At 35.6% G+C, this 26840-nt stretch overlaps 1 protein-coding gene across 6 annotated transcripts in view; it reads left to right on the top strand.

The window, feature by feature from the left end:
* Positions 1-23480, top strand: part of RCHY1 (ring finger and CHY zinc finger domain containing 1) — a 31724-nt gene extending 8244 nt beyond the window's left edge. For 4 of the 6 annotated variants that reach the window (XM_036927478.2, XM_036927474.2, XM_057502314.1 and 1 more), the window contains 6 exons: positions 19268-19346; positions 20951-20995; positions 21098-21156; positions 21251-21277; positions 22207-22327; positions 22818-23480. In XM_036927478.2, coding sequence (XP_036783373.2) covers positions 19268-19346; positions 20951-20995; positions 21098-21156; positions 21251-21277; positions 22207-22327; positions 22818-22946 — 460 coding nt within the window. In that variant the 3' untranslated portion in view covers positions 22947-23480. The remainder of the gene's footprint in view (positions 1-19267; positions 19347-20950; positions 20996-21097; positions 21157-21250; positions 21278-22206; positions 22328-22817) is intronic. The other 2 variants (XM_036927479.2, XM_036927476.2) reach the window with 1 other exon arrangement.
* The last annotated feature ends 3360 nt before the right edge of the window (positions 23481-26840 follow it).

Genomic DNA, 26840 nt, shown 5'->3' with positions numbered 1-26840 from the left:
ATTTTGTTGAGAGTTTTTATCATGAATGGATGTTGAATTTTGTCAAATGATTTTTAAGCATCTATGGAGATGATCATGTGGTTTTTGTCCTGGTTTTTGTTGATGTGGTGGATGATGATGATGGATTTTCGAATGTTGTTCTATCCTTGCATCCCTGGGATGAATCCCATTTGATCATGGTGTATGATCTTGATGTATTTTTTAATTTGGTTTGCTAATATTTTGTTGAGTATTTTTGCATCTATGTTCAGCAGGGATATTGGTCCCTAATTTTCTTTTTTGGTGACGTCTTTGCCTTGTTTTGGTATTGGAGTGATGCTGGCTTCATAGAATGAGTTTGGAAATAAGTCCCTCCTCTTCTATTTTTTGGAAAACTTTAGGGAGAATGGGTATTATGTCTTCTCTATATGTATGATAAAATTTAGTGTTGAGTATTTTTGCATCTATGTTCATCAGGGATATTGGTGTGTAATTTTCTTTCTTTGTGGTGTCTTTGCCTGGTTTTGGTATCAGAGTGATGTTTTCCTCGAAGAACGAGTTTGGAAGTATTACCTCCTCTTCTACTTTTTGTAAAACTTTTATGAGGATGAGTATTATTAGGTCTTCACTGAATGCTTGATAAAATTCAGCAGTGAAACCATCTGGTCCAGTGGTTTTGTTCTTAGGTAGTTTTTTTGATTACCAGTTCAATTTCCTTGCTGGTAATTGGTCTATTCAGATTTTCTGTTTTTTCCTGGGTCAGTCTTGGAAGGTTGTATTTTTCTAGAAAGTTGTCCATTTCTTCTGGGTTATCCAGTTTTTTACCATATAATTTTTCATAGTATTCTCTCATAATTCTTTATATTTCTGTGGTGTCCCTAGTCATTTTTCCTTTCTCATTTCTGATTCTGTTTATGTGTGTAGACTCTCTTTTTTTCTTGATAAGTCTGGCTAGGGGGTTATCTATTTTGTTTATTTTCTCAAAGAACCAGCTCCTGCTTTCATTGATTCTTTCTGTTGTTTTATTCTTCTCAAGTTTATTTATTTCTGTTTTAATCTTTATGATATCCCTCCTTCTACTGACTTTGGGCCTCATTTGTTATTCCTTTTCTTGTTTCATTAATTGTGAGTTTAGACTGTTCATTTAGGATTTTTCCTCTTTCCTGAGGTTGCCCTGTATTGCAATATATTTTCCTCTTAGCCCAGCCTTTGCTGCATCCCATGGATTTTGTGTCGTTGAATTATTGTTGTCATTTGTCTCTATATATTGCTTGATCTCTGTTTTTATTTAGTCATTGATCCATTGATTATTTGGGAGCATGTTATTAAGCCTTCATTTGTTTGTAGGCTTTTTCGTTTTCTTTGTGTAATTTATTTCTAGTTTCATACCTTTGTGGTCTGAGAAGCTGGTTGGTATTATTTGAATGTTTTTTAATTTACTGAAGTTCTTTTTGTCACCTTGGATATGATCTATTCTTGAAAATGTTCCATGTGCACTTGAGAAGAATGTATATCCTGTTGCTTTTGGATGGAGTGTTCTGTAGACGTCCATTAGGTCCATCTGTTCTAGTGTGTTGTTCAGTGCCTCTGTCTCTTCACTTATTTTCTGTCTGATTGATCTGTCCTTTTGAGTGAGTGGTGTGTTGAAGTCTCCTAAAATGAATGCATTGCATTCTATTTCCCCCTTTAATTCTGTTAGTATTTGTTTCACATATGTAGGTGATCCTGTGTTGGGTGCATAGGTATTTATAATAGTTATATCCTCTTGTTGGACTGACCCTTTTACCATTATGTAATGTCCTTTGTGTCTTCTGACTTTCTTTGTTTTGAAGTCTATTTTTTCTGATACCAGTACTGGAACTTCTGCTCTTTTCTCACTATTAGTTGCATGAAATATCTTTTTCCATCCTTTTACTTTCAGTCTGTGTATGTCTTTGGGTTTAAAGTGAGTCTCTTGTAGGCAGCATATAGACAGGCCTTGTTTTTTAATCCATTTCAGTGACTCTATGTCTTGATTGGTGCATTCAGACCATTTATACTTAGGGTGATTATCGATAAGTATGTACTTATTGCCATTTCAGGCTTTAGATTCGTGGGTACCAAAGGTTAAGGGTAATTCCCTTAGTATCTTAACAGTCTAATTTAACTCACTTAATATGCTATTACAAACACTACCTAAAGGTTCTTTTTTTTGTTTTTGTTCCCTCCTTTTTCTTCCTCCTCCATTTTTTGTATGTTACGAATCATATTCTGTTCTCTGAGTCTATCCCTTGGGTGACATCTATTTATCCTTAGGAATTGGATGTATATCCTTTTCTCATTTTTTATTTCCAAACATTTTGATACTAAAATTTAAAGCATGTGTCTTGTAAGCAATATAAATAATCTTTATTTATTTAATTTTGGTATCATTAATCTGCAATTATATGAAGAGCACTATGTTTACCAGGCTCCCCCCGTCACCAAGTCCCCCCTACACACCCCACTTCAGTCACTGTCCATCAGCATAGCAAGATACTGTAGAACCACCACCTGTCTTTGTGTTGCACAGCCCTCCACGTGCCCCCCCCCCCACTATACAAGCTAATCGTAATGCCCCCTTTCTTTTTCCCCGCCCTTATCCCTTCCTTCCCGCCCATCATTCCCAGTTCCCTTTCCCTTTGGTAACTGTTAGTCCATTCTTGGGTTCTGTGACTCTGCTGCTGTTTTTTTCCCTCAGTTTTTCTTTGTTCTTATACTCCACATATGAGTGAAATCATTTGGCACTTGTCTTTCTCTGCCTGGCTTATTTCACTGAGCATAATACCCTCTAGCCCAATCCATGTTGTTGCAAATGGTAGGATCTGTTTTTTCTTGTGGCTGAATAATATTCCATTGTGTATATGTACCCCCTCTTCTTTATCCATTCATCTATTCATGGACATTTAGGTTACTTCCATTTCTTGGCTATTGTAAATAGTGCTGAGATAAACATAGGGGTGCATCTGTCTTTTTCAAACTGGAGTGCTGTATTCTTAGGGTAAATTCCTAGAAGTGGAATTCCTGGGTCAAATGGTATTTCTATATTGAGCATTTTGAGGAACCTCCATACTGCTTTCCACAATGGCTGAACTAATTTACAATCCCACCAGCAGTGTAGGAGGGTTCCCCATTCTCCACAACCTCGCCAACATTTGTTGTTGTTTGTCTTTTCGATGATGGCGATTCTTACTGGTGTGAGGTGATATCTCATTGTGGTTTTAATTTGCATTTCTCTGATGACAAGTGATGTGGAGCATCTTTTCATGTGTCTGTTGGCCATCTGAATTTCTTCATTGGAGAACTGTCTGTTCAGCTCTGCCCATTTTTTAATTGGATTATTTGCTTTTTGTTTGTTGAGATGTGTGAGCTCTTTATATATTTTGGATATCAATCCTTTATCAGATCTGTCATTTATGAATATATTCTCCCATACTGTAGGATACCTTTTTGTTCTATTGATAGTGTCCTTTGCAGTACAGAAGCTTTTCAGTTTGATATAGTCCCACTTGTTCATTTTTCCTTTTGTTTGCCTTGCACGGGGAGATAGGTTCATGAAGAAGTCACTCATGTTTATGTCCAAGAGATTTTTGCCTATGTTTCTTTCTAAGAGTTTTATGGTTTCATGACTTACATTCAGGTCTTTGAACCATTTCGAATTTACTTTTGTGTATGGGGTTTGACAGTGATCCAGTTTCATTCTCTTACATGTAGCTGTCCAGTTTTGCCAGCACCATCTGTTGAAGAGACTGTCATTTCCCCATTGTATGTCCATGGCTCCTTTATCATATATTAATTGACCATATATGTTTGGGTTAATGTTTGGAGTCTATATTCTGTTCCATTGGTCTGTGGCTCTGTTCTTGTGCCAGTACCAAACTGTCTTGATTATTGTGGCTTTGTAGTAGAGCTTGAAGTTGGGGAGCGAGATCCCACCTGCTTTATTCTTCCTACTTAGGATTGCTTTGGCTATTTGGGGTCTTTGGTCATTCCATATGAATTTTAGGACTATTTGCTCTAGTTTATTGAAGAATGCTTTTAGGGTTTTGATAGGAATTGCACTGAATCTGTAGATTCCTTTAGGCAGGATGCCACTTTGAGAATATTAATTCTTCCTAGCCAAGAGCATGGGATGAGTTTCCATTTGTTAGTGTCCTCTTTCATTTCTCTTAAGAGTGTCTTGTAGTTTTCAGGGTATAGGTCTTTCACTTCCTTGGTTAGGTTTATTGCTAGGTATTTTATTCTTTTTGATGCTATTATGAATGGAATTGTTTTCCTGATTTCTCTATTAGTTCATTGTTAGTGTATAGGAAAACCACAGATTTTTGTGTTTTAATTTTGTATCCTGCAGCTTTGCTGAATTCTGATATTAGTTCTAGTAGCTTTGAAGTGGAGTCTTTAGGGTTTTTCATGTACAATATCATGTCATCTGCAAATAGTGACAGTTTACTTCTTCTTTACCAATCTGGATTCCTTGTATTTCTTTGTTTTGTCCAATTGCCATGGCTAGGACCTTCAGTACTATGTTGAATAACAGTGGGGAGAGTGGGCATCCCTGTCTTGTTCCCGATCTCAGAGGAAAAGCTTTCAGCTTCTCACTGTTTAGTATGATGTTGGCTGTGGGTTTATGATATATGGCCTTTATTATGTTGAGGTACTTGCACTCTATACCCATTTTGTTGAGAGTTTTTATCATGAATGGATGTTGAATTTTGTCGAGTGCTTTTTCAGCATCTATGGAGATGATCATGTGGTTTTTGTCCTTCTTTTTGTTGATGTGGTGGATGATGTTGATGGATTTTCGAATGTTGTACCATCCTTGCATCCCTGGGATGAATCCCACTTGGTCATGTTGTATGATCCTTGTGATGTATTTTTTAATTTGGTTTGCTAATATTTTGTTGTGTATTTTTGCATCTACGTTCATCAGGGATATTGGTCTGTAATTTTCTTTTTTGGTGGGGTCTTTGCCTGGTTTTGGTATTAGGGTGATGTTGGCTTCATAGAATGAGTTTGGGAGTATTCCCTCCTCTTCCATCTTTTGGAAAACTTTAAGGAGAATGGGTATTATGTCTTCTCTGTATGTCTGATAAAATTCCGAGGTAAATCCATCTGGCCCGGGGGTTTTGTTCTTGGGTAGTTTTTTGATTACGCCTTCAATTTCATTGCTGGTAATTGGTCTGTTTAGATTTTGTGTTTCTTCCTTGGTCAGGCTTGGAAGGTTGTATTTATCTAGGAAGTTGTCCATTTCTTCTAGGTTTTCTATCTTGTTAGCATATAGATTTTCATAGTATTCTCTAATAATTCTTTGTGTATCTGTGGGGTTGGTCCTGACTTTTCCTTTCTTGTTTCTGATTCTGTTGATGTGTGTTTCTGATTCTGTTTTTCTCTTAATAAGTCTGGCTAGAGGCTTATCTATTTTGTTTATTCTCTCAAAGAACCAGCTATTGGTTTCATTGATTTTTCTCTATTGTTTTATTCTTCACAATTTTATTTATTTCTTCTCTGATCTTTATTATGTCCCTCCTTCTGCTGACCTTAGGCCTCATTTGTTCTTCTTTTTCCAATTTCAGTAATTGTGATGTTAGACTATTCATTTGGGATTGTTCTTCCTTCTTTAAAAATGCCTGGATTGCTATATACTTTCCTCTTAAGACTGCTTTCGTTGCGTCCCACAGAAGTTGGGGCTTTGTGTTGTTGTTGTCGTTTGTTTCCATATATTGCTGGATCTCCATTTTAATTTGGTCGTTGATCCATTGATTATTTAGGAGCATGTTGTTAAGTCTCCATGTGTTTGTGAGCCTTTTTGCTTTCTTTGTATAATTTATTTCTAGTTTTATACCTTTGTGTTCTGAAAAGTTGGTTGGTAGAATTTCAATCTTTTTGAATTTACTGAGGCTCTTTTTGTGGCCAGGTATGTTGTCTATTCTGGAGAATGTTCCATGTGCACTTGAAAAGAATGTATATCCTGTTGGTTTTGCATGTAGAGTTCTATAGATGTCTATTAGGTCTATCTGTTCTAGTGTGTTGTTTAGTACCTCTGTGTCCTTACTTATTTTCTGTCTGGTGGATCTGTCCTTTGGAGTGAGTGGTGTGTTGAAGTCTCCCATAATGAATGCATTGCAGTCTATTTCCTCCTTTAATTTTGTTAGTATTTGTTTCACATATGCTGGTGCTCCTGAATTGGGTGCATATATATTTATAATGGTTATATCCTCTTGTTGAACTGAGCCCTTTATCATTATGTAATGTCCTTTATCTCTTGTTACTTTCTTTGTTTTGAAGTCTGTTTTGTCTGATACTAGTACTGCAACATCTGCTTTTTTCTCTCTGTTGTTTGCCTGAAATATGTTTTTCCATCCCTTGACTTTTAGTCTGTGCATGTCTTTGGGTTTGAGGTGAGTCTCTTGTAGGCAGCATATAGATGGGTCTTGCTTTTTTATACATTCTTTTACTCTGAGTCTTGATTGGTGCATTCGGTCCATTTACATTTAGGTTGATTATTGAAAGATATGTACTTACTGCCATTTCAGGCTTTAGGTTCATGGTTACCACAGGTTCAAGATTAGCTTCTTTACTATCTTACTGTCTAACTTAACTCACTTATCGAGCTATTACAAACACTATCTAATAATTCTTTATTTCTCTCCCTTCTTATTCTTCCTCCTCCATTCTTCGTATGTTGGGTGTTTTGTTCTGTGCTCTTTTTTAGGAGTGCTCCCATCCGGAGAAGCCCCTCTAAGATACCCTGTAGAGGTGTTTTGTGGGAGGCAGATTCCCTCAACTTTTGCTTGTCTGGGAATTGTTTAATCCCTCCTTCATATTTAAATGATAATTGTGCTGGATATAGTGTTCTTGGTTCAAGGCCCTTCTGTTTCATTGCATTAAATATATCATGCCATTCTCTTATGGCCTGTAGGATTTCATCTGTTGAGAAGTCTGATGATAGCCAGCCTGATGGTTTTTCCTTTGTAGGTGACCTTTTTCTTCTCTCTAGCTGCCTTTAAAACTCTGTCCTTGTCCTTGATCTTTGCCATTTTAATTATTATGTGTCTTGGTGTTGTCCTCTTTGGGTCTCTTCTCTTGGGAGTTCTGTGTATTTCTGTTGTCTGAGCAACTATTTCCTCCCCCAGTTTGGGGAAGTTCTCAGCAATTATTTCTTCAAATACACTTTGTATCCCTTTTTCTCTCTCTTCTTCTGGTACCCCTATAATGCGGATATTGTTCCTTTTGGATTGGTCACACAGTTCTCTTAATATTGTTTCATTCCTGGAGATCCTTTTATCTCTCTCTGCATCAGCTTCTGTGCGTTCCTATTCTCTGGTTTCTAATCCATCAATGGCTTCTTGTATCCCATCTGTTCTGCTTTTAAGTCCTTCCAGAGATTGTTTTATTTCTGCAGTCTCCCTCCCTACTGTTTCAGTTAGCTCTTGTATTTGTCTCTGCAGACCTTAATTTTAAATTCTTTTTCAGGAAGACTGGTTAGGTCTATCTCCCCAGATTCCTTTTCAGGGGAGACTGTCTGGGTTAGTCTGGTCTGTGTCAGATTTTTCTGCCTTTTCATGGCGCTGGGAGAACGACCCTTCTTGATAGTTTGTGGCCTTCCTCTCCTGGGAGAATGGCGCCCTCTAGCGGCTTGTGCTGAGCAGTTGCTCACAGACGGGGTCTCTGATTCTTGCCTGTCGGTGGTTGCTGTAGGCATGGCTTGCCTCAGACTTCTGCTGCGCAATGGCGGGGTGGTGCCGGACGGGGAACGGCAGGAGACTGTTTATTGCCGTGAGGGTCCTCTGATCTGCGCTGCTTCCCAGGGGGTTAGGGCGCCCAGAGTTCCCAGGGATTCCCAGCGGCTCTGCTGATTGTGCCAGGATGCCTCCGTCCAGCTGTGGGGTCCCTGTCCCTTTAAGACTTTCAAAAAGCACTCGTTTTTGTTTTGTCCCAAGGGTGCTGGCTGCGGGGACCCACTCGCAGGTTTTACTGTCCCGTTTCTCTAGTATCCAGCACTCCACGCACTGTGTGTCTGTGCTCCAGTGCGGATGTCTAGGGCTGGCTCTTTAGCAGCCCTGGGCTCCCTCTCCCTCCCCGCTCCGACTCTTCTCCTCCCACTGGGAGCTGGGTTGAGGGGCACTCGGGTCCCGCCAGGCCATGGCTTGTATCTTACCCCCTTTGCGAGGCGCTGGGTTCTCGCAGGTGTAGATGTAGTCTGGGTGTTGTCCTGTGTCTTCTGGTCTCTCTTTTAGGAATAGTGGTATTTGTTGTATTTTCAAAAATATATATGTTTTTGGGAGATTTCCGCTGCTCTACTCACGCTGCCATCTTGGCTCCCCAACAATTTTATTTTTTATTGAGTTTGATAAACACTTTTAGTTAGAGTAAGTTCATTTATTATCATAATTATTATATATTTATTTCAGTCTATGATTTTAGTATTTTTTATTGCCTTAATGTTTTTCTGTTTGACTTTTTCTCTTCCCCTCTTTCGGATGAATTGGCAGGCTTCTCTTTTTATTCTCTATGAGCTTATTATACATTCTCCCATTCTTTTAGTTACTATTTTAGAAATTATAACATACATCCTTCACTTACTAATGTAATATGTTTATCAGTTCCTGAAGAGAGCAAGAACCTTTAACGCTAAGGTGATAAGTACCAAATGATATTGTCGTGTATTTTAATCTGCATATTTTAAACTCTATAAGACATTGTTTTGAACAGTTAGTATTCTCTTAGATTTCCTACTCATTTACCATTTCAACTGCTGTTCTTTCTATATCTCCTTTATCTTTGGAATTATTTTCCTTCTGCTAGAAGTATTCTCTTTTTATTATTACTTTTAGTGAGGCTCTGCTGGTGACAGATTCAGTTTTTGTCTCTTGGAAAATGTCTTTATTTTACTTTAATTTTTAAATTTTATCTTTGCTGGTACAGAATTCTAAGTTGACATTAACTTTCTTTAAGCACTTTAAACATATTCTGGTGCCATGGTTTCTGTTTAAAAGTAACTGATAAAGATTATTTTTCTCTCTTTGAAGGTGATCTGTCTTTTGTCCCCTTTTTGATGTTTTTAAACCATCAGTTTTTAGCAGTTTTTCCATGATATTCCCAGGCATGTGAGATATTTATTTGGCTTGCAGTTTGTCGAATTTCTTGAACCTGTGGCTTGATGTCTTCTGTCAGGTTTTTTTTTTTCTTTTGGTATCATTAATATACAATTACATGAGCAACATTGTGATCACTAGCTTCCCCTATCACCAAGTCCCCCCCCACATACCTCATTACAGTCACTGTCCATCAGCATAGTAAGATGCTATAGAATCACTACTTGTCTCTGTGTTGTACAGCCTTCCCTGTGCCCCTCCCTACATTATGTCTGCTAATCGTACTGCCCCTTTTTCCCCTTTGTCCCTCCCTTCCCACACATCCTCCCCAGTCCCTTTCCCTTAGGTAACTGCTAGTCCATTCTTGGGTTCTGTGAGTCTGTTGCTGTTTTGTTCCTTCAGTTTTTTTCTTTTTTCTTATACTCCACAGATGAGTGAAATCATTTGGTACTTGTCTTTCTCTGCCTGGCTTATTTCACTGAGCATAATACCCTCTATCTCCATCCATGTTGTTGCAATTGGTAGTATTTGTGTTCTTCTTATGGCTGAATAATACTCCATTGTGTATATGTACCACATTTTCTTTATCCATACATCTACTGATGGACGCTTAGGTTGCTTCCATTGCTTGGCTCTTCTTCTCTCAGTTTTGGAATATTCTAGGCCAGTATCTCCTGCATCTCCAGGGCCTCTACATTTTCACTATGTTCCCTATTTCTCTTAATTTTTTTTTGCATTTGAATTGAATGGTTCTAGTAGTTTTTCTTGCAGGTCTCTTTTGTGTTGTCTTGAATTGGCTATTAAACCTACTGAGTTTTTCATTTAATTTTTCAATTTTCCAGCCCTCACAGCTTCCCGTGCTCATGTGAAGTCCTTCACAGTTTTGTTCTTGAACATACTGATCATAGATAATTTAAGGGCTGTTTTGCTAACTCTAGTATCTTGATTACTTGTGGGTCAGTTCTGGTTTCTGCTTTCCTTCTTGGAGTTTGGTTCTTTGGTTGTGCCTTTCAGCATGCTTGATATTTTTTTTAGTTGGTTGTTGGATATAATATATAAAAGAACTGCATAAGCTCTTGATGCTATTTTTTCCAAAGAGAATTTACTTTTCTTTCGTTTGGCAGTTAATGTAGAGACTGATAACCTTACCCCGATTAAGGGTTGAAATGATGAGGCTTTCAGTTCTAAGTCCTGTTGTGTTTTTTTTTTTCTTTGCTCAGGCTCCTAGGACATTGTTTCTCAAGGATCACAACTTAAAGCCAGGGGTGTTTATCAGGGCTGTTCTTTTGTAGTGGGACCTGGACTCCAGTTTTGCCTCCTTAGCACAAGGAAATTGCCAGAGGCTTTACTTAGTTTCTGAGACTCTTGGTTGATGCTTAGCTTGTTGCTTCTCAGAGCATGGTGCGGGGCCTGCGAATACCGTGAAGAGGAGGCAGCAGAGAATGTTGGCTTTGTCTCGCTTTATCTCCCTTCTCTCTGAGATATTGACTCTCAAGCCCTTAGTTCTTTCCTGTTTTCAAACAAATTTTTTTTTTTCTTTAAATCCAGCCTTTACAGTTCTTGGTGGGAGCTTAGGTCTTATACAAGCTACTTTAAAATTGTGGCATAGATGTTACAATATACATTTAGTTTTGATTATTTTTAAAGTCATACTAGCTTTTTTTTTTAATAGCCTTTTTCCTAAGATTCATCTTATTTGGTTCCTGAGCTTTTGTTCATTTTCACTGTTGAATTATGTTATTTTGTATGTCCGATCTGTACACAGTTTTTAATTATTACTATCACAATCATGAAATCACCCACATTTTATAATTGATTTATTGACTTTCAGGTTGTTGAGACTGCAAAATACCCACTCATCCTATCTAGTAAACTTATTGAGCTTCATGCAATCAAGATATTTTTCAAATTTTAAGTTCCTATACCTGGCAAATACTAAGCTTAATAAGATCAATGTATTTTCAAAAGTTTAAATTCCTATACTTGGGAGTGCCTTATGTACAGTTGATGCTCAGTAATGTGTAGGCAGTGTATCTTTAGCAAAATGTTTTTGGTATTATGATTTCTCTCAGTTTCCGAGGAAAATTTATCAATATTTAACACCTAAGTCCAGTAGATTCATGTTATTTTTAAATATTTTTAAGTCCTTTTATAAATAATGTGGAAGAAAAAAAGGTATTGTAAAACAGCTTCATCAGAAATTTTAATAGGAATTTAAACATCACATATCTAAATTTTGATTACATATTTTCTTAGTTTTAGAGATACATGTACTAAATTCAGTGATATCCTTTGAATGTAACTATTTACTGGTTTATTTACTGGCATGCACGAATCCAGCACATGTCTTATCTTGTAAATAACTGATTCCAGGTTCTAGATACAATTGTAATAGGTTCTAGCTTTATAATTTCTTCTGGTTCATCTTGCACTTGTATTATCAAAATACAATACTGATAGCAGATCTCAGATACATCCCTAATAGATTTTGGCTTATCAGACTCAATGCTTTTGAATCATTTGAGAACTCATAATATTTTTATAGGTGCTATCTTCTCAGCTCCAATATGGCCAAATGTTTTTTATTTTTAAATTTATAAACACCTATTAGAATGATCAGTCCTATGAAATTTTTCAATTTTTATCTTACTTGCTTCATTCCAAATACTTTATTCACATACTTGCCTTCAACATTTGTGCACTTGTGAGCCACATCAAGTACATCTTAGTGTACAAACATCATAAAATATGGAAGAATGCTATTACACATTCTTTTAGTAAAATGGGATGGTCTACACAATGGGATATCACCTCACACCAGTAAGGATGGCCACCATCCAAAAGACAAACAACAACAAATGTTGGCGAGGATGTGGGGAAAGGGGAACCCTCCTACACTGCTGGTGGGAATGTAAACTAGTTCAACCATTGTGGAAAGCAGTATGGAGGTTCCTCAAAAAACTAAAAATAGAAATACCATTTGACCCAGGAATTCCATTTCTAGGAATTTACCCTAAGAATGCAGCAGCCCAGTTTGAAAAAGTACATATGCACCCCTATGTTTATCACAGCACTATTTACAATAGCCAAGAAATGGGAACAACCTAAGTGTCCATCAGTAGATGAATGGATAAAGAAGATACAGTACATATACACAATGGAATATTATTCAGCCATAAGAAGAAAACAAATCCTACCATTTGCAACAACATGGATGGAGCTAGAGGGTGTTATGCTTAGTGAAATAAGCCAGGCGGAAAAAGACAGGTATCAAATGATTTCACTCATATGTGGAATATAGGAACAAAGAAAAAAACTGAAGGAACAAAACAGCAACAGACTCACAGAACCCAACAATGGACTAGCAGTTACCAAAGGGAAAGGGACTGGGGAGGATGTGTGGGAAGGGAGGGACAAAGGGGAAAAAGGGGCATTACGATTAGCAGATATAATGTAGGGGGGGTACGGGGAAGGCTGTACAACATAGAGAAGACAAGTAGTGATTCTATAGCATCTTACTATGCTGATGGACAGTGACTCTAATGGAGTATGTGGGGGGGGGACTTGGTGATGGGGGGAGTCTAGTAACCATAATGTTGCTCATGTAATTGTATATTAATGATACCAAAATAAAAAAACACTTCCCAGCCAAAAAAAAAAAAAAAAAGAGATGGTCTCCGTTCTGTCACAAAATACTGTGAATTAAAGTCTTTCCTCTTGAATGACTGACTAGGGGAGGATATCATATTTTCTTTTGTCCTTTGAGATATATTGTTCATTCTTTTTTTTGAGTGAGACCATCATGTAGGATATCATCATCTGAAAACCGTAGTCTGATTTATTGCCTATGTGATCAATTTCACCATCAGTAGAGTGTAGAACAGTGGTTCTCAAATAGGGATGATTTAATCTTCAGAGGGATTTAGCAATGTCTAGAGACATTTCACTGTTACAAACAAAGGGTTGAGAGAGTCGGCTACAGACATCTACTGGATATACACCAGGAATGCTGCTAAACTTTGCAGTGCCCCAGAGAGGCCTCCACCAGAAAGAATTGTCTGGCCCAAGTGTCAGCAGTGCCGAGGTGAAGAGTGCTGCTGTCTCTTTGCATTAATCTTCTACTTTAAAATGTTTCTCTTTGCCATTATGGATGAAAAATGAAAAATTCTGGTTTCTTAGTTGTTCTCAAAGAAAACTAAAAAGCATCAGTTTTAGTTTTTTTGTTGGGATAGTTAGAAATAATTGATGATTAATATGAAAGAACTTCTATGAGGCTGAAATATCAGAATGTTTCAAGATACAGGAAAAAATGAAATCACTAAAATGCCATAGTGTATCAGATTTATAACAGGGCTCAATGTACTCCTATGGTAATTGCAAAATAGAACAAGTTTATAGTTTTTAAAAAGTCACCTTTCACTGTTGTTTGGAAGATCTCTGAGAAATAATAACACTCATAAAATATTAATATTTAGAACAGAATTGACCAAAAAAAGAAACTGGATCTTGGTACAAAATGGATATTGTATGAAAAAGGCTTTTTTAGCCATATAGCTTTAGAGTAAAGGCTGCATTTAATCTGCTTTCCTTCTCAGGAGGTTAGCTTTTTAAACTTGCTAACTGTGCAGTGTAAATGTCTGAGATCGTAGGGTTTCTAATACTTGGTTATAGAATCTTTTTTTGGGAGTATCATGTTCAGTGGAATGTAACTGGAAAAATGTCTAGTTAAAGTGCATTAAATAATGAAATTTTCTAATAAAGTTGTTTTGTATTCTGTATTGTTGGGTATCAAAATAATTTGAGCCAGGTTGTAGACAAATGATTATGATCACTTCACGTAGGTATTTTAGGAGGCATTATATGTGTTGTTATTGCTGAAAAATCTTTGAGACATCTATTGTACAATTCTTTCAGTGAGTGCCTGTGGCACACTGAAAATTCAGCCCCCTTGAAGATTTTCAAAACTTTGTTTTTATTTTTTGAAAAATTGCTCAAAGATATTTTGAGCAAAATCTATTAAATAAGATGGTAAACACTATGTTTAGTCAGAAATGACATATGACCCTCAGATAATGACTTTTATTAAATAGTAAAAATATCAAAAGACAAAGCATGTTTGTGCAGTGGCAGGGAAGCTCTTTACCCTCCCATGATAGCATTTAAAAAAGTATCATTTGAATGTATGAATTCTTTTATTTTTGTGAAGATATCTTTTTACTTTGTAGCTGTACCTTCTTAATAGCCTTTTACAGTGAGTCCTCTTTTGGATACTAGACATTTCTGTCTTAGACTTGGTCACTGCTTTTAGCCCATTGAACAGATCTGCAAAGCGGGGATAATCTGTCTTTCTGGAGTAACTCTCCTATCCAGATTCCTCCTACTCTTGGTGTTGACAGCACTTCTAGACTGTCCTTAACTCTGATCTGGAGGAGTGAGCTTGAGAAATTGTTGGTTGATTTTTAGACAATAATTGCTATAAAGAAATCAGTTCTTCTTACAGAGTTTAATATTATATTACTCCTGATTTTGTATTTTAAAGTAGCTTGATGATAGAGATTATGTTTTGACTATAGGAATATTTCTCAAAGAGTGGTGTGCTGTAAAGATACAATTTCTCCCAAGAGTGAGGTGCCTAAAGATGGCAATAGGTGCATAACCTTTCTGAGATGTACTAAAATGAACTTTTCTTTTAAGTGGGGAAATGTCACTTTTCACTGTTATGAAATAAGTAACAGAATACTTAGTGTTTATGATGGTAGCATACAGCAGATGTTCCTGTGTTCTGATTTCTGATCTTATAGAAAGTTCTAGCCCTTTTAAATTCCATTTTTAGGAGATTATCCCAAGGAACTAGAGATATGTACCAAGAATTGTGTACAGTATTATGGTAATCTAATGAAAGATTAGAAACAAGCTATATGTTTGGGTGATTGTTAAATTTGCAAATCCATATTTAAAGTGATATTTTTGAATAATATTTAGGGATTGGGAAACTGGTTAAAAAAAATCTGTCAGAATATAATATACCAGAATATTAGCAGTATTTACCCATGGGTAGTGATATCATGAGTGATTTTAAGTTTTGGTTGGTATATTTATTTGCTGGTTCATATTCTTCTGGGTCTTACACATTTTAAATAATGAACAGGTATACTTTTAAAGTTTTAAGGAGTTAAATAAATTTATAAGTGAATTGGAGTTGTAAAACATCCACTAATGATGATTTAAATCAAGGGGAGGATGTATGTTTTCACATTTCTGCAAGTTATCAACTAAACATTGGAAAGATTTTTGCTCTGTAGAATACTATTGAATTACAAGGCAAGATTTTTGTTCTTAAATTATATTGTTTGTGGAAGAATGGGCTTAATCAGTCACTATTACAGAGTTTGTCAGATTATAGGGATTGTCTTTTTGTAGGAAAGTTTGAATAAACTTTTAGTAGGGATAGTCCAAGCCCAAATAGAGTACAGCGAGCTGAGGTATAAATTAATAAAAATAAATAAGCAAGCCTAAGAGAAGACAGTAAAAGAATGGAGTAAGGAGCAGTGGAGGCGGAGATAGGGACTTGGGTTGAGGATGGGAGTAAAAAGGATATATATACAGAGTAGCATTTTAAATTGAAATAAATCTAGTGAGTTCCAAAATAAGATAGAATAAGAGACAAGTACATGATAGGGATAAATGGTAAGCAATTCTGGGATATGCTTTATGATTTTCTTGTGAAACTTTTAGCATTTTGAATGTGTGTGTGTGTATGTATGTGTGAGGAGGAAGGGGGAACTGGGTCAGGATGTATTTCTTACTGTGTGTTTGTTAAGGTTGAGAGACTTTGTTGCAGAGCCTGTCACATCCCAAATTGACTGTTTTAGTTTAAAAAGGGTCTTCCAGTAATCCTTTCAGCTTTTATGTCTGAAGCATATTTATTCTGCTTTTATTTTGAACGATGTTTTTGTTAGATATAGAATTCTAGGCTGACAGTTTTCTCTTTCAGTACTTTAAAATGTTGTTCTACTGTATTTGCATGTGCATTGTTTCCAGTGGGAAATCTGGTGTCGTCCTTATTTCTCTGTACTTGCCTTTTTTCTCTGGCTGTTTTTAAGATTTTCTCTTTATCTTTGGCTTTGAGCAGTTTGATTATGATGTTTCATGGTATAGTTTTTTTCATGTTGCTTGTGCTTAGGGTTTATTGAGCTGCTTGAGTCTGTGGGTTTATGGTTTTCATCAATTGCAGGACATTTTTGGCCACTATTACTTTAGATACTTTTGTCTCCCCACCTTTTAGTCCTCCCTTAGCCCCCTTACCTCCCACACCTTAGAGATCTCCAATTACGTGTGTATTAGGTTGCTTACAATTCCTTTTTCATTTAATTTTGGTTAGTTTCTGTTGCTATGCCTTCAGGTTGACTAATATTTTCTTATCAATGTTTAATCTGCCATTGTAGTTTTTCTCTCTAGAAGTATGATTTAGATCTTTTTTTGTATCTTCCATGTCTATACTGACTCTTTGAATATATGGAATATAATTACTAACTACTTAGTGTCCTACTTTGCTAATTCAGACATCTCTGTCAGCTTTGGGTTGATTTTGATTGCTAATTTTTCCATTTTGATTGTGTTTTCCTGCTTCTTTGCCTGCCTTGTCATTGTTGATTGTATACCAGACACTGATTTTTACCTTTTTGGGTATCGAATATTTTTGTATTACTATAAATCTTCTTGAGTTTTGGGATGTAGTTATTTGGAAACAGTTTGGTACTTCTGGGACTTGCTTTTATAATTTGTTAGGTGACCCAGAGAAGTGCTTATTCTAGGACTGTTCTTCACTACTGAGGTCTACATTCCTGAGTACTCTACCTGTTACCTCTTGAATTATAAGGTTTCCCAGTCTGGTTGATTGGAATGAGCACTGATCCTGGCCGTGTGTGAGTGCTAAGTGATGTTCTTTCCAGTTCTTTTGGATGGTTCTTTTCCTGGCCTTGTGTAGTTTCTTCACATGCATGTGCTGATGTGTATTCTGCTAAATACTCAAGGGGCTCCTCTACAGCTGTCTTCTCATACTCCCCTGTGAACTCTAGCTGCCTTGGTTTCCCTGGACTCTCAGGTCATCTTCCCAATGAAGAAATCTTCCTGGCTCTGCCTCAGTTCCTCCAATCTGAAAACTGTAGTAGGGCATCATAGGGCTCACTGAGACAGTCTCCCGACTCTCACACATCACTGCCCCTTATTGTTTGATGTTCAGGGAAACAGCTGTTTTGTATATTTTGTCTGTTTTCTTTTTGTTGTTTTTGGCGAGATGGTAGATTCAGTCTCTGTTACATAATTGTGGGCTATAGTGGAAGCCTTCCTATATGGTTTTTACCTGTGGAATTTGACAGGCTGATTCTAAAATTCATCTGGACAGAAAATTCGTAATAGCTAAGCAGATCCTGAAAAGGAAGAACAACAAAGAGAAGATTGCTTTCCCACATATTAAAACATGACAAAACTAGAGTTACTCAAATAGTGTGCTTTTTGTGCAGGAACAGACACATAGATCAGTGGGGAAACACTGTCTATGTATACATTCCTATGTTTGTACATACGAATTGATAACAAGTGGCATTTCAGGTTGGGAAAGGGCATTAAGATAAAATACCATTTGGGAAACAAAAAGTTGATTACTAAAACTGTATTCATTCATTTACATATGGTTTTTAGCACCATGTAACAGAAATCCAAAATAACTGGCTCAAAAAAAGGTAGAAATTTACATTTCTCCTGGAAAAGTCAGTCATGTAGTTAAACAAGAGTCCAGGTTTCTCTTATATTTTTGCCTTCTCATCCATAAGATAATTTCTTGTCAGCGTAGTTTAAAGAGCTCATGTTCTGGTTTGTGTATTGGGTGCAAATAAGTGAAGGGAAGGTATACCTTTTCGTCTTAAGGGCGCAGCAAAGAATTTTCATTTATCTCTTCACAACCTCCAGAGAAATTGGGAAATAGACTTTATTCAGGGCAGCTCTGTGCCTAGCTAAATGCTGTATTGTGAAAGAAGGTGATAATAGAAATCTGCGGACATTTAGCAATCTCACCTTTACCATATATAATAACATTTCAAATGGGTGAAAGAAAAATGTAAAAATGAAAAGCCATAAGTTTTAGAAGTATTCATAATGTTTATGATCTGTTAGGTTATTAAAGTCTTTCCTAAGCAAGATACAGAAGCATTAGCCATAAAGGAAAATATCAGTGGCTTTAATATCAGTGAAATTAAAATGATTATATGACTAAAAATAAAAACAAAGATTGAATACATACCAGAAAAGTAATTGTAATGTATACAAATGAAAAAGGTTAATATTTAGGATGTATAAACAGCACCTTTAAATTGATTAAAGAGAAACATCCTAGTAGAAAAATGAACAGAGCACATGAACAACAGAAGACATCCAAATGGTTTGTGAACGTGAAAACATACTGCCTGTCTCATAATCTGAGAAATGCAAATTAAAATTATATTTGTCTGTCACATAGCTAACCATTGGTGGCTTGGGTGTGGGGAACATGGGTGCTGTCACTGTTGGAGTATAAATTCGTACACTATTTGGAGGTCAGTTTGGTAGTATCAAAGCTGATGATGCAAAACCCTGTGACTGCATGGTTTCACTTTTAGGGATCTTATAAAATATCAACGTGGGGTTAAGTGATATCTTTATAAGAATATTTACTTTATCATTGTATTAACTAAAGATAGTAAGATCAGTAAAGGAATATTCTTAAAAATTATGATATATCCATACTGTACAATACTATGTAACCATGAGGAGAAATGAAGTGGTTCTGTATAGCCAGCCATAGAATAATCATCAGGATGTATTACTGTTAAGTGAAAAAAAGATTGCACAACAGGATATGTAGAAGGAATCCATTTATGTAAAAAAAACCCAAACCACACAATTTCATAGAAAAAAAGACCTAAAATGCTTGCATTTAGAGTGTATAGGGAGTGATGTTGGGGAGGTGGGGGTTTACTTCATATTTCAGTGTGGTTTAAAACTATATGGAGTTGTAGCAAGATATGCTGTGTTATCTTTAAAACTATCTTTAAAACTTCACTCTTTACAGTGAAACTAAACATATATTTATTATATTTTAATAAAAATGAGTCCAATCTTTTGGCTTTCATTTTCTTTAGGATTGGTCCAAAGGAAGACTTTTTCCACTGTTTGAAATGTAACTTATGCCTGGCTATGAATCTCCAAGGAAAGCACAAGGTATATAATTAGTTTGTATAACTCAAAGTATTACTGTGTTTTTGAGAACCAGATTAAAATATGTTTGGAAGCCATGCTAATTTTCAGGTAGTACCAAGTACAGCTGTGTTGCTTTTTATTTTTAACCAGTATTAAGAAATAATGTTCTAAAATACATGCCTCAGAATATCTAATCTACATTTTCTTTTCTTTGTAGTGTATAAGAATATTTATATCTGTATTTGCATAATGTTGATAACTTCTAAGTAGGTTTATGGATTCTTATTGGTATTGCATTTAAGAATAACTTTTAAAATGTTGGCAGAAGTATAGGAGAAGTACTGAGCAGTCAATTGGCACAGCATTCCAGGAAAATTCAGAAAATATTTTTATTTCCTTTCATAGTTAGACAAATACTTTTAATCTGGATGTAGAAATTATATCATGATCCCAGGCCCTTTAACATTAGTTTTCATTGTGTCGAAAAAAATCTAATGAACTACTTAGAGTACTGATGCTAATATAAGAATTTAGAAAATGGAGTGACTAAAGAGGTATTTTAGATATTAGATAATAACTGGCCTAAAATAGTAAAATGATAGGATAAATTGAGATGAATAATGAACATGTGGGATATGGTGACAAGGTGTAAGGGAAAAAGAATGGGGCTGAGTAAAGATGACTTCCAGGGTTTTTAGCCTTGGCTTAAGGGTACCTGGTTAATAGGTTTTGAATTTCTTGGAGGTAAAAGATTGAATTTGGTTTTATAGATTTAAGTTGACATTATAGCAAGACATGCTGTGTTATTTTTAAAACTATATGGAGTTGTCGCAAGATATGCTGTGTTATCTTTAAAACTATATGCACTTTTTCTCTTCTGGTATTTTTGTTTTGTTTCTCAATTATGTTTTACTGGTATTAGTAAATGGCCCTAATTTACACCATCTGCTCAGGCGCTTGCTTAAAAAATTAGAATATCATCCATGGTATGGTGCTTTCCTTTACCGTTCCATATCTCATGAGACACCGTCTTGTCAAGTTAAGAACTGCGGGGAGGCCCTGGGGCAACCTGTTGGAACTCTCAAATACAGTTCCACTTTTTATTAGTGTGTAACTTTGGAAGTTATTTAGTTTCTTTAGGTTTCAGATACCTCAGTGGGATAATAATTGTACTTTGAGTTGTGAGAATTAATTGAGCTAATACAGATACTGTACTTAGTATATGGCACGTAGTTAAACCTCAATAATATGAACTGTTTATATTATCAATATTATTAAATAGCTTAGCTTTGCAGTAAAACACATAAAAAAGAAAAGTTCCAGTCATTATTATCTCTGCATTTTTGGTAAATCTTGACTCAATGAGTTTCCTTATCTATAAAATTAAGATAATGTAAATAAGATTTGAGCATTCTTGTTGTTTCTGGTAATGTGCAAAGCTCAAAAGTTATGAGTTAACTGTTCAGTTCTTGTCTAATGTATAAGAAATATGTATGTATGTTACTATCTTTAGCAAGTTGGTATTTTTGTTTCCTTTATCATTAGTTTTTATTATTAGTGCTATTGTTATATCTGTCATTTTCATGTGTTAAACGTTTGGTTATTTGATTTTCTCTTTTAAACAGTGTATTGAAAATGTTTCCCGGCAGAATTGTCCAATATGTTTGGAGGTAAGCTTAAGATATTATTTGCTTTTGAACTATCCCCTCTTGAATTTAAAATACTTGGATGTTTATATTGTCCTCATGCAAGGACTAACATTTCCTTTCTAGGACATACACACATCCCGTGTTGTTGCTCATGTCTTGCCATGTGGACATCTTTTACATAGGTAAAGTAACTTTTTTTACTTTTTTTCCTCAAAACATTTGAAACTAATGGAGATAGTTTTTGCTTGACTAAAGTATCTTTATATATTCTTTCAGAACGTGTTATGAGGAAATGTTGAAAGAGTGAGTATTTGACAGGATTTTGAAGAATTATTTTTCTAAGATGTCTTTTCTTTTTTGGGTGGGGGTGATGAAGTGGGTGATTGCTGCTATTACTTAATCCAAAATTAGGCATGGCAGATAATTATCATGAGATGTGTAGGGTAGATGAATAGTGTTAAACCGGGCAGAGCATCTTGAAGGATGTAGGGCTACACCTTTTTCCCCATTTGTATTATGCCTTATGTCATCCCACAACTTGAGACAGGTACCACTTAATTTCTGACTGTATTTACTAGGGAACACAGTTCTCCACCACAGACAATCATAGCATTGTAAAATTGCTGAGGCGTGTTGCTCAAAATTCTGTTAAGTTTTTATATTGGCCCAATATAATGACCTGCAAAGAAAGCTGGTAATGAGATTACCTAAAGCTAAGACTTTATTATGGGGGAAGGATATTAAAATCAGATGAGAATAGTTAGGAAAGAGGAGATAATACATGTGTTTTGGTTCTGCAAAATCAGAAGCAGAAACTTCAATGTAAGAGCCAGATAGAAGGGAATTTTTCAGAATTTTTAGAAAAAAATTGTATGATCTGAGTAAGTTTTAAGGAATATAATCTCTGCTTGAATGTACTAAGAAATTGAGATTGTTTAGCGAAAAAGCAGCTTAATTGGTTTTTTAAAATATGATTTGCAAAGAATATGGAACCTCTCCATTTTAGAGAACCAAGGAAAAAGAAATAGTTTAAAAATGTCATATGATACAAGATTTAATTGAAACCTTTAACAGTATAAAAGCTCCCAGGTTTGTAACAGGTTATCTTGAAATACAGAGTAATGCCCTGTCTTAGATGGTTTATGTACTTGGTTAGCATGCATCTTCTTACATACCTGAGTTGATATACTCCCCGTTTACTGTTTGGAAAATAATCTTTCTATCTCTTCTAGAGGCTACCGATGTCCATTATGTATGCACTCTGCTTTAGATATGAGTAGGTACTGGAGGCAGCTGGATAATGAGGTAGCACAGACTCCTATGCCATCAGAATATCAGAACATGACTGTGGATGTGAGTAGAGTCAGTACTTTTCAGGTTCCTTGTTGATGGTCTTGTTAATTTTGCCTTTTTGTTCAAATCTGTCTAAAAAATACTGCTTTGGCATAGATGCCAATGTGATTTTAAATTGGAAGGACAAAATATAAATTTTAGTTACTTTGAACTCAAAAGATGAGACAAAAAGTCTTAAGAATACCTTTGTGCAGTTCTTTCCAACACTAGATGGCAGGCAACAGCTGTATCCTGAATTATTTACGTATTACTTGCCAGAGTCAATCAGTAATGTAAGTGAGAAGAAGTGGATTACTGATTTGATATTTATTTTAAGTATGTTTTCTTTTTAATAATTTAAAATTTTGTTTAGGCAGAAAGTTTTTAGATCTACATATATGTGTTTCACATCTTTAGTGTGATTTTTTTTTAATTGTTTTGACCAGACAATGCCACTTTATATCTGTAAGGTTTAATATACTTAATTTGAATTCATCTCTTCATATTTCAGATTCTCTGCAATGATTGCAATGGGAGATCTACAGTCCAATTCCATATATTAGGCATGAAGTGTAATATTTGTGAATCCTACAATACTGCTCAAGCTGGAGGACGTAGAATTTCACTAGATCAGCAATGACAAGCCTATACTGCACTGGAAAACTCAGCATTTTCTGATATAGAAAAAGGCTATCTTTAGTATCCTGTTGTCATGTGTCAGAATCTACACATTAGAGTTGGTGTGTTTTGTACAGGTGTCACAGCATAAAATCATACTACAAGTACTTCAGGATTCAGGGTCTCTTTATAGAATTATTGTAGCTCTATATTGGATGAAAGCACCGTGCTTGTATTTTGATTGGAAATTCCTATAGTGTCGGTTGTTAGGAAGTCGGTGATGTTTGCTGCTGAAATTCACATCCACCGAAGTTTGTTATACTTCCATGGAACTTTGCTGTAAGTGACACTGTGCATGCAGGGTTCATTTATAGTTCTTGATAGAACTGCACTTAATTATCAATATTCCTGACTTTTTAAGGGCTATATAATGCAAATATGTTCTTACTGTTAAAATTAATTACATTTCCTTTAGAATTTTTTAAGACAGTCCTTTGGATCCTGTAAATGTGAATTTTGATGTAATAACTGCTAATAAAATTATATCAAAACAGTGTGTCTTGGAAGGTTTTTTCCAAGGTAAGTTATTTTTGGCTCAGTTAAGGTGACATAATCTTTTTTTTTTTTTTTTTAAGGTATCATTGTTTTACACTCTTATGAAGGTTTCACATGAAAATGTGGTTACTACCTTCACCCTTATAATTGAGTTCCCCCCCATGCCCCATTACAGTCACAGTCTATCAGTGTAGTAAGATGCCACAGAGTCCCTACTTGTCTTCTCTGTGCTTCACTGTCTTCCCTGTGAGCCCACACACACCATGTGCACCAATCATGATACCCCACAGTCCCCTTCTCCCTTCCTTCCCACCCGCCCTCCTGCACCCCTCCCCTTTGGTAACTGCTAGTCCCTTCTTGGAGTCTGTGAGTCTGCTGCTATTTTGTAAGGTAACATAATCTTACAATGTAAATCCTCTTTTCTTTGTTTTGACATATTCTTCCAGAAGAGTAGTTGGTAAAAATGTAAAATAACAGAACTTTTCCAAGCCTTAAAAAAACACTGATACTGAAAATAATTTTGTTTTGATTGCCCAAAATTATTTGTTCAAAAAACAGTTCATTGAGTCAGGAAGTATTTAGTGAGCAGCTATTGTATGCTGGATATGGTTCCAGATGTTATAGAGACAATGAATAATACAGAGAAAAGCCCCTGCCCTCATTCTGGTATATATCTTAGTGTCCCTCATACCTGATTAGCTATCTTTGTTTTTCTTTGTTTGCTGTGCTTATGTTTGTTGTAAATGATTGGATTCTTTCTTCTCTAAATGCTTGAAGTAGGTATGGGTGAATAGAAGGGGCATGGCATATTCCTTGAAAGATCTCTGATTTTATAACCCTTTTTTGATTCATGTAATGGAATTAAATGTTAAATATTCTCTTAATTCAGGGAAAAAGTTTCCAAAAATGCTTGGTGATCCTGTAGCTCTTAACAGTAGTATCCCAGTATCCAACTTGGACTGTTTATAAAAAAGCTTTAGGTTAGGATGTGTAATGTGTACATATCAATTGATGGGTGTTAAACACCAATTATATTTCCAACTTTGAGCTAGTTGGATCTTCTGTGAATAAGGAAGATAGTCTTGTAAGTAGAAACCCTAGCATTCCTGGTTATTTTATTCTTTTGTTGAAGCCTCTCTACTTGGATAAAGGCAGCAGGATTGATTTCCAGTTTTGGGCTTAGATCTTTGTTCCATTCTGCCTTCCTGTCTTCTGTGTTCTGCTCTTGCATTCTCTCCCCGTTGTCCATTTCCAAGGCCTGAGAGGGGAGCAGTGCTGTTCTGGATTAGGGGAAGGAATAGGATATCTTACCAGGTGTTAACTATCAGTATACAGATAAGGAAAGAGTAGTTTTCTATTTATAATACTTGTTTATTTTTGGTATCATCCTGCTTAACTAATTTAAATCATGTTTTTAATCATGGAGTCATTGGATCCTTTGAGTTGGAGTGAGTATATAAAAGTAAAAAAACTGTGGAGCATGTACTGTGTGCCAGACGTAAGTGTTAGCATTAATCATTATGGTAATTCTGTAGGGTAGGTCTTCATTTTATAAATGAGAAAGCTAAGGTTCAGAAGTTAAATGACATGCTTGAGTAAGTGATTGCTAGTCAATGTTGGGTCTGGGAATCAGATCCAGCTCTGTGGCCCCAAACACTGCCTTTGATTCAAACTTTCATTTTTTAAACTACCCTTAGTAGCTAAATTATCTCATGGAGGAGCTCATGATTTGATAGACTTTGCATTTTTAGATATCTTATTTTAGTTCAAAATCTGATTACTTCTGTTTTCAATTCGGGATCCGAATTTGTCCAAAATAATGTGGAATTAGTATGTAATTGCTTGTTAATGATACCTAGTCATGTGTTTGAAGCAGTTTTTAAATGCCCTTGAAGTCTAGGCTATAATACCCAGGGTTTCTTCAGTGCTTAAAATCTTCACAGTTCTCATTCACAGTACGTTCCTTAGCATTCAGTATGTAATACTTAAAATGGATAATCTTTTTTTGGCTTTTTCTGATTTCAAAAATATGTTTATTGTTGGAAATAGGTAAGAAGATCAAAAACTTCCACAAATCTCCTCTCCCAGAGATGAATAATACTGTTAACATTTTAACAGACAACTCAGTTCTTTTCTCTTTCTGTTCATAGAGACTTAGAGACTTAAAAAAGCTTATAGGATGTTAAATTCTTAGTCATATCTTACACATGGTAGAATAGTCTGTCCCTAAAATCAGTCAGGTTGCCCTGCCACAGAAAATCTGTATCTATAGAGTACTTATTTTAAAAAACAGTAACTCAATATGTTTTTGAATTCCTGGTGCACAGAAGCTCATTGGCTCCTTTTATCATTAAGGAAATGTCTTTCAAGTTACTTTTTTCTCTTTTGTAGTTTCTAGAGTCTTCATAAAAAGTACATGGGGCTCTGTATAATATTAACTTTAGCTCATATTTAAAGAAGTATATTTATGACATTAAAGATTTTAAAATAAAGGTTTCTTACCCAAAATGTATTTTCATATTATGTAATTTTCTTTTAATTTAAAACAATTTTGGTCATGAATCAAAAATGAATGTGAGTAGTAAGGAACCCAAGTCCTGTTTTATAAGTTCCTGGTGCTTAATAGGTATTCAATGGTGAATAAATTAATTTGGAATGGTATATGTTCAAAACTCTATGCTATTTCCTTAAAAAATCATCTCTGCTTAAGTTCCCTTTAAATATTTGCTGTTTGCATTATATTCATTGGAAGTAGTTTATTTCTTACTAAGTGGACTTTTTCTTAGTATCATTTCTATATGGTATTTTCCCTTGTGTTTGTCCTGTAAATCTTTTTTTTTGGATTATGTGCTACCTTTGGGCAGGTCTGCTTTGTTTGTTTTTTTACCCCCTTTTTCACACCCATAATAGTCTCATACCCACGTGGTTGCCTTACATATGATTTCACTTTCCATCTCCCCTCCCCTCTCCATCCTGCCAGATTAGTTTTCCTAAGTTTACACTTGTAGGTTTGGTCAGAATAATATACAGCTTTCCTACTTGTGTATTTGATTAAGCCCAGCTTCCTCACTTTGTAGTCTTCACAGTATTGTTGCAACTTTATATTTTCAGTTTTGTTTTTCATTCGTTACATGTAATTCTTAAACACGCCTACCCTGAACATTTGCTCCTTACCTTTGCACACATGGTTCCCTCATGGAACAATCATTCTTGGAAAAATACTGTTAGCAAAGGCCTACCTCTTCTTTGTAGTCCAGCTCAAAGTTTACTTTCTCCATTAATGCTAATTAATAGTCATAATTCTTCTGGTATCTCTTCCTTTAAATTATTAAATTAAATTTAACACTACCAGTGTTAAGAG

The sequence above is a fragment of the Manis pentadactyla genome, chromosome 5 (genome assembly GCF_030020395.1).
Source record: "Manis pentadactyla isolate mManPen7 chromosome 5, mManPen7.hap1, whole genome shotgun sequence".
NCBI classification, from domain to species: Eukaryota; Metazoa; Chordata; class Mammalia; order Pholidota; family Manidae; genus Manis; species Manis pentadactyla.
Note: the sequence above shows the minus strand (reverse complement) of the source record. Positions and strands in the feature narration are given on the sequence as shown.